Consider the following 8,064-nt stretch of genomic DNA (forward strand, 5'->3'; position numbering starts at 1 on the left):
GAGGCTTATGTTGTACCCAAAAATAAGAAATTAATTATCTTTCTCGGGGTATAGGTGGTAGGCAAGAAATAAAGAAAATTGGACTCCAGAGACATTTCATTAACTCAAGATCATATAGCTCAAGGTTGTGCAACAATGTTTCAGACATCTTGAGATTCTCTAGATCTCCTCAAATACCAGTGACAAAGATAGAGATATATTGTGTCATATTGCCATCTTCAAGCTCCAAGCATGATCCAAGTCAGAATGTCATGCTCCTATAAAATCCATTTCGAGTAGCGCATCCATCTCGCAGAAGTCCAATGACACGCATAAGGAAGAATTCCAACAAACTCAGAGATTCTTGATGCATAATAAATGTTTATAATTGTTATGTATCCAATGCCCGATATAACAACCATAGGCTTAATTAGAGCATTTGTGTATTCAATTGTTTGGGAAGTTACCCAATCCTGTGAGTTACCTTTTATTGTATGGTTACCCAATATTGGCCAACACAATTCCCTAAAAAAATAGAGGGAATTGACAGTAAAAAGGATCGACTTTTTATATGCTAAAAATCTGCAAAAATTGCCATAAACGATTTCTCCAAGAGTTCCTAAATAGAATAAGAGTGACTAGTGGAATAGGTGGATTTTAACCATCGACCCACGTAAAATCTTGTGTGTTCATACTTTTGATTTATTATAAGTCTAATCTCTCTATTTCAGATTTGTTAATCCCTATTGGCGAAAAACTACGCCAACATATTGATGCTTTCACTGAGTACAGATTAGGCTTGAAGTTTGTTAGAAAATATTCAACGCCAACAATCGTTATGGTAGTAAAACATTTCATGCATGACAACAAATTAGAGAGACCAACTAATAAGGGTGATTAACATATGGCTGACCCTACTGAAGAGGGCACCTCCGTACAACGCCATCCTCGAAAGCAACACACGAACCAGGATGATAATAGAAGCTCAACTTAACGTCCTCAAAACCCATATCAAGGATATCTGACAGCAATCGAAATGGAGGATACCAAATTGAGAAGCCAACTCGCCCAGGCTAACCGGTGACAAGATGAGTGTAATGCCCTAGACAGCCAAGACTGTTACACTGTGTGTTTATGAAGGTGCAAGACTTGCTAATCAAGTCATTTAGATCAAAACGTGTTACTGAAACTATAGTTGAACTAGGGTTAAAAGATTTTGGTCTCAAAAGCTTCATTTCTTATAAATAAACATTTTCCTTTTACACGGGATCCCAAAAGTAATAAGTGAAAGAATGTTTACAAAAGATTCAAGATTTAAATACAGTGATTGGCCACTCTAAGGGAAAACAGACAGTTAAGCATTTCTTTCTCTGTTCCACTCCTCGGTCGTGGCAGCCGAACAACTGACTATGTACATTCAGCCCCGCAGTTCTCCATCTCAGGATTGGTCCAACTTGCCTTTGCATTTACCTGCACCATATTGCATCCGTGAGCCAAGGCCCAGCAAGAAAACACGATAACATAGCACAATCATTCAACAGACAATCAGGTAACTCATACCGCGTAGGCATGTACTTAACAGTTTAAGCATTCATGTTAAACAAGTATTCATCATACTAAACATATCATTTCATATTAACAATCAATCCAGATATGATAACTAGGGTTAATGTCCTTAGGTCGCACCCTCTATTTATCCCACTAACTCCGGCCCACTTAAACCGACCTCAGTGAATATTAAGCTGTCCTCAGCTACCAGTGGTCGAGCCGCACCCTGTGCGCAAGTATAATTTACAGCACCCTTAGGCCGTTTATCAAATTTCTCATGGCATAATACCATCTATGACATTATACTGATATAGGGAGCTCTTAGTCCCATCACAAACACATACTCGAGTGCAGTTTTCTTACCTTTAGATTCGCTAGCTTTGTTCAATTGGTCCTCAAGCACGATCCCTCTTGAGCCCTAGCGCACACCTAGTCACAACAATAGATCAGAATCATCACCAAACCTCAAGTCCAAGACCTAGCCTCGGGACTAATCCCGAGCCCTCGGGACGCCCTAATTCCACCAAACTGGGTGGTGGAATCAAACCCCGAACCCCCGGGCAAAAACCCTTGAAAATAACCCAAAAACCTCTTTCTGGAAATAGGGTAGCACTATAGCGCTCTAAGGAGAGCGCTATAGAGCTACAGACAGAGCCTAAGGCGCCCCAGACCACACAGCCTAGCGCTAGTCACAGGACAGTAAATCCTGCATTTTCCTCCGATTTTCCCAGAGCCAAACCTTACCAAAACCCTTCCAAACTTCAACCAAACTTAAAAACAAGCCCACCAACATCCTCCACTCATCCCAAACATCCCAACCACACATAACCCAATCACATGCACCCCTAAACAAAGAATTCTCCATAGTTGAACTTAGAGTTTAGAAACTCAACAAAAACAACAGTTGAAACCACATAATTTTCACTAGACACTACAAGAAAAAACAGTATTCATAACACTTAAAAACTGCTAACCGGGACTATTGATAGCACTTCTGAAAATGCTAACATAGCCCCTGTTATTAAAAGTCCAGTCTTTTCTATAACAGTTTTTGAATGTTATGTTCGGTGTTATCTTAAACTATTCAATAACACATTTTTAGGTGCTATAATATTGAAATAATAACATTTAGATAGAGTTTTTCGTTATAAATTTGAAGTTTAATCTTGTACCTTTTTCATAACACTTTTCAACTGTTACATTTGATTATTTTGATAACATTTTTAGTTTGTTATATTATATAAACCATAATGATTTTTTACGCTTATATTATGTTTCTAAATTATAACATATTAAGGTTTTTTATTGTGATAATGGTACTTATAAGTTTTTTTTTTAATTAAAAGATTTTCATTATTGTATTTTGATAAAAAAAAATCAAAATTAATCATAAAATATAATTCTCAATAGATTGATAAACCATAAGTATTACATTAAACAATAACTAATTCAAACTCTGAATGTGTCTATTTCATGAGATCTTAGTTCTAACTTAAGTTTGAAAGCATAACATAATAAAGTTTTATAATCTTGAACATTTTTTACTTCAAAAATGAAAAACAAAAAATTACAAGATACACAAAAGTAAACCATGCATGAAACTTGCTCCATCCTTCAATTCATCATCCTTTGTGCACTTGTCTTTGTTGTGAGTCCATTTGTTGTGCACTTGTCATATACCTGTTTCCCTTTCTTGTTTCCCTTTCTTCCACAGGTCCATGTGTAATCCTCTTTGCAATAAAGCCAGTTGTAGTCCACAAAAGGCCTATTGCTGTCAAGCTTATGTTAAGCTCTGTCTTTAGAGCACTGTAAGCTCCAGTCACATCTACACACCTGGAATATTCGAGTGTAATAATGGAATCACACCAGCAATTACTTAAAGTGGTAATTCTAGGGCTTTTATAAAAAAAAAACAGAACCAAATTGCCTTGTATTAATTAAAAATGCATGAAAGTTGTAATTCTAGGTTTCTATGTTGGAAGTAATGAAATTATAAGATTTTATCAGTCAATCCAAGTATAGGTGTTAGTGTGTGCCTATGCATGTGTGTAATCGGTCACTTGATATATTATGTCACTGCATAATATAGTATCTGATAAAACTGGAAGATTAGAACTTATTAAAGTGGCAGCTATAGTCATCCATGTTGCATTAATGAAATTATTAGCTCTTATTAAATATATCTGTATTATACTTTCAAAAGCATCAATCAAGCAATCAAAGAATATGTACTATTATCTGATAGAAGTGTCAAACGTAAGCATGAAAAATCATAGACAACCTAAGACTTCAAGACAGTAATGTGTATAAAAAGGAAGAATGAAAAGGCTAATAAAAGCAGACATTACATTCTATGATATCCCTTTGGGTTTGGTTGACAAGTCCTGGAAGTGATCTGAACCTAAAACAACACATATGGATTGATCTAATGCATCTAGTGCCATCTAACACTTTCTTAAAGATCATAAATTTTCACCTAAAATATTATAGATATATATATATAAAAACATATATCCTACTAAACAAACAGTAAGTTACATGATTTACCTGAGAATTTAAAGAGGAAAGAATACTGAAGTCGCTGTACTGGCCAGACAATTCCCTCAATAACTTTTTCACACCAGTAGAAACCTCCTGTCAAGATAAACTAAAGCTTAATATACTTAAACAATTAAACTCTATAAGAATGCTGCAAGAAAATCCCAAACAAAAATACTAGTTTCTAGTTACCAAATAGAGATTAACAATTTTCAAATAAATATGAATTACAATATAGAGAGAAAACCTTATTTACATTCAATCCTAATGCCTTGTTTCCTTCATCCAAGTCTTCCAACTTTTTTAATCTTTCACGCTCCAACTTTAGTGCAGCTTCTGCAGCTTTAGTAATGTCACCTACCACCAATAGCCCCTTTCACGCATCAGATAACAGAAAAATTCTTAAAAGAGTACAGAGAACATGAATAAACTGAAAAAAACAGAGGGGAATACAGTGGAGTGTCAAAAATGAACTATTGCCAAAACCTAGCTGATCTTTGTGAAAACTAGGGCTAAACTAGATTTTTAGATAAAAGGGCAAATGATTATATTTATAGATCAGTACAAGGTTGCTATATTTGCCTAGTAGCCAATTACCTGCTGATGCTGAATTTATTGGTTTTTCAAATTCAGATTCCTTGGTTTTGGCTTTAGTTTGCAATCCTAAAGCTTCCTTCTGAACAGCAGCCTGGCTTGACGCTTCATTGGCCTCCCTTTCAGCAGCCTCTTTTGCTTCTCTTCTCTGAGCTTCCATTGCAGCCCTATTTGCTTCTTCAGCTCTGAGTTTTGCCTGCATCAGAAAATACTTTTATTACTAACAACAACATAAAACCAAGATAATATACCAAAGCGCATTAAGATTATATCAGAAGAATATGTGAGAATAATAGAGGACTGTGACAACCATCTTTAGACATCTACCAAAAGAAATGAATAATCTGGGCAAAGTCAACAAACCTTAGCTTCTGCTTTGGCTTTTTCTTGGCAGAGTTTTTCTTCCAGGAGAGCTTTCTCTTTTCTTTTGGCCCTTTCATAAGCCGCATCACTTCTTATTTTCCTTTCTTCTATCTGGGACCCGAGTTCATGGTCCCTTTGGATAGCAGTCTAGTGATTCGACACTACAGATGATGACCCAAAAATTAGAAAACAGAAAGTCCAAATCTGGCTTAAACAATAAAAAAGAAGAAGGAGATGAGAAATCATGAAAATTCCAGGGAAAAAAAATAGCAAAAGCATGAGCACTTCAATGAGGGGAGGCAAAAAAAACAATACAACATTATTAACAAAGGAATCGCAGTCTTACATTTTTCTTCCATCAAGTATGGCTGAATTTCAAGTGCCGACTCATTCTCAGAGTCGTCATCATCACTAAGAGATAAATCAAGAAAATACAAAGTATTAATAGAAACTAGCGAGATCTCTAACAATCAATGCGATATCACATACCATAGAAATATCATAGAAGTGTGTCATGAATATACAACAGATGAATAAAGCTTTTGATGACAGAATAGGAATGCAAAACTTGAATTGATAAATGGAATATAAGTAAAGGAAAACAATCAAGGCCAGTTAAATGCATACCTAACAACCATATACTTCACACTAGTTAAAACAGAACATTTCACAAATGACAAATATGGAATAGAATATAGAAATAAGTTGAGACAGCTGCAGTTATATAAATATATAGAGAGAGAGAGAAAGAGACCTTTTCTGAACTATGAGGCCTTGAAAGTGAGTATCAAAATATGAAATTCCAGAGCTTAACTGGTCAGAATCTAGAGCTCCTCAAATTGTTTGACGATCTCTGGATGGTCAAACTCTGCTCCAAGTACTGCCAATGGAACCTTAACCTCTGAAAGTATTTGAATCATGGATTAATATTTTTGAGTTGAGAAAGAATGAGTCAAGTTTAACATAAAATGCAAAAATTGGAGTTTTGGTGAAGTGAAATACACAAGAGTTTGAACTAAAAGTTATCTTATAATTTGTAGTTGTTTCAAAGTATCATATCACTATGTATATCACTATGTAGTACCTTTGATGTCATCCACAGTGACGTAAGATTGATGTAAGAGGGCAGCAGCCTTAATAGAGTCGCACTTTGCGAGTTGAATTGCAGCCTTGGCTGAGAACAGAACAAATCTTGATCAGCTTAGCGTAAGTAACAACTAGATATATGGTTTGAACTAACAAAGTCAGTCACTACTTGTGATTGAATTTGTTCACAAGTTATTGTCGAATTTTCCAAAATGTCATCTAGATACCATAATGGAAAACAAAGAAGTATGTCAACAAACTTACCACCCCAACAAAAGCCTGCATCACTTATTGCAGAATAGCCTCTATTTTTTAAATCTTGAATCGCTACTTTGGCAAATTCAAATCCCTCGTCCTATTGGAACAAGCAAAAGGTTTCAGAACAAGTCTAAGAGAGTTTTAATATTAGAGTACAACAAATTCTTCCAGAAGTTAAATTAACTTGACAGTTAGGAAAGATTAAAATTAACTTGACAGTTAGTGATAACTATACCTTAAGTTTGGAGCTTGATATTCTGCAATATTAAACATAAAAAGTATGAGTTTGGTGATGAAGATGGAATATAAATCACACTAATTAAAAGCTATCACAAAAATACTAAGCAGGGAACGAGAAAGAGACTAAAGAATAAATGCATAAATTAAAACACCTAATCTTAAGATTATGTACAAAGTAAGTGAATAGTCTTCAAATCACAAACTTAAGTATGCATCTTTTTCTTCAAAAAAGAAAAAAGTATGCATCTTTTTCCCTATTAAACCCATTTTTGCTCAAAGAAAGTTGAATAAGAATATATTGTCAAAAAGAGAGAAAAGAAATTCAAACAAGCAAAGTCCAACAAACCCATTAGTCTACATATTTACACGTTCCCCAATTAATTAACCAATTCACAAATTAGTTAATTTATTTTTTATGTTTTCAAAAAAAACTTTTCATACTTGCGTCTTGACATATAGGAGGCTATATCTATCCAAGTGCTCCTCCTCACGTTTCAGTTTGGAGAAAGTCACTCGAGACTGACCACTCTATTTTTTGAGACTAAAACAGGGACCTAAAATGCTGAAATGATATGGATGGCCACTTAAAGTTTTTCATGAATTCATAAAATTGATGAGAAATAATAGTGACAAGGGGGAGCAGAAGGAGAAAGAGGTAAGTATTTAGGATGAATGGAAAAGCACATTATTATAGCATCTTCATTTTGGTAAGTTGTGAGCATTTTAATAGATTCCCATTATTATAAACTAAAGGACTAATGCCTACAAGAGGAAAGACATCTATTAGAAGCAACCTTTTTTGAAAGAGTCTTCAAATTTTCCTCAAGAGTTTCTAAACCTTTATTCAAGTATTCTACCATACCTTGTTATGTTATAAACACATAAAGAAAACTAATGTGTTACAACTTCTTGACCCAATCTATCTTTTCATCATACTCTATTTTTTACATTAATTTTTATTTTTATTTCCAACCCAATACTCTAAATATCACTTAACTTAAAAAAGTACTTTTTTATTGTGCAGATACTCTAACTAGCTAGCTCTCATGTATTTTCTTTCATTCCTACTAGACATAGGAAGATATAATACTATTTGACTTAATTGAATTACAATTTGATTAAGTAAAACTAGCCAGAAAAAAAAACTTAAAATTCTCACAAATTTGAAAGAGGCCATACATAATCATATATTCTAAAACTACAAATTCACCTAAATCATCTATCATAACATCATACACTAAATACCAAAATGTACAAAGTAATAAATACCAAAATCAAATGCATATTGATTTCCTTTTTCACAAAATAAAAAATAAACCCAAAATCAAATTATATATTTAAGATTAAAAGTAAACTTAAAACGTGGATGGTTAAGATAAATTCAATCAGACATTTCATCGAATAATATAAATATAAATAAACAGATTTTTTCCTAAAACTTCATTTCTTCCAATGACC

The 8,064-nt window shown here is 34.0% G+C and overlaps 1 protein-coding gene and 1 long non-coding RNA gene across 2 annotated transcripts; both read right to left on the minus strand.

Annotated features, from left to right (window-relative positions):
- Positions 1-4,011: 4,011 nt before the first annotated feature.
- Positions 4,012-4,876, minus strand: LOC133832318 (mRNA export factor GLE1-like). Its single transcript, XM_062262680.1, has 3 exons — positions 4,663-4,876; positions 4,313-4,422; positions 4,012-4,161 (listed from the first exon to the last, which is right to left on the minus strand). Exons 1-3 carry the CDS (start codon positions 4,859-4,861, stop codon positions 4,012-4,014), a joined length of 459 nt encoding a protein of 152 aa, XP_062118664.1. The 5' UTR covers positions 4,862-4,876.
- An 855-nt stretch (positions 4,877-5,731) lies between these two features.
- LOC133829041 (uncharacterized) lies at positions 5,732-6,392 on the minus strand. The gene is made up of 3 exons (XR_009891476.1): positions 6,373-6,392; positions 6,107-6,196; positions 5,732-5,923 (listed from the first exon to the last, which is right to left on the minus strand). It is a non-coding gene; the product is annotated as an uncharacterized LOC133829041 (long non-coding RNA).
- Between the last annotated feature and the right edge of the window lie 1,672 nt (positions 6,393-8,064).

Source organism: Humulus lupulus, chromosome 4 (genome assembly GCF_963169125.1).
Source record: "Humulus lupulus chromosome 4, drHumLupu1.1, whole genome shotgun sequence".
NCBI lineage: Eukaryota > Viridiplantae > Streptophyta > Magnoliopsida > Rosales > Cannabaceae > Humulus > Humulus lupulus.

Excerpts from the sequence above, each read along its gene's own strand:
- LOC133832318 (XM_062262680.1), bottom strand. The coding sequence starts at position 4,861 with ATGCAGGCAAAACTCAGAGCTGAAGAAGCAAATAGGGCTGCAATGGAA. Across the intron at positions 4,423-4,662 it reads AATAAATTCAGCATCAGCAG|GTGACATTACTAAAGCTGCA; the intron begins GTAATTGGCTAC and ends TATTGGTGGTAG. Across the intron at positions 4,162-4,312 it reads TAGGATTGAATGTAAATAAG|GAGGTTTCTACTGGTGTGAA; the intron begins GTTTTCTCTCTA and ends TTATCTTGACAG.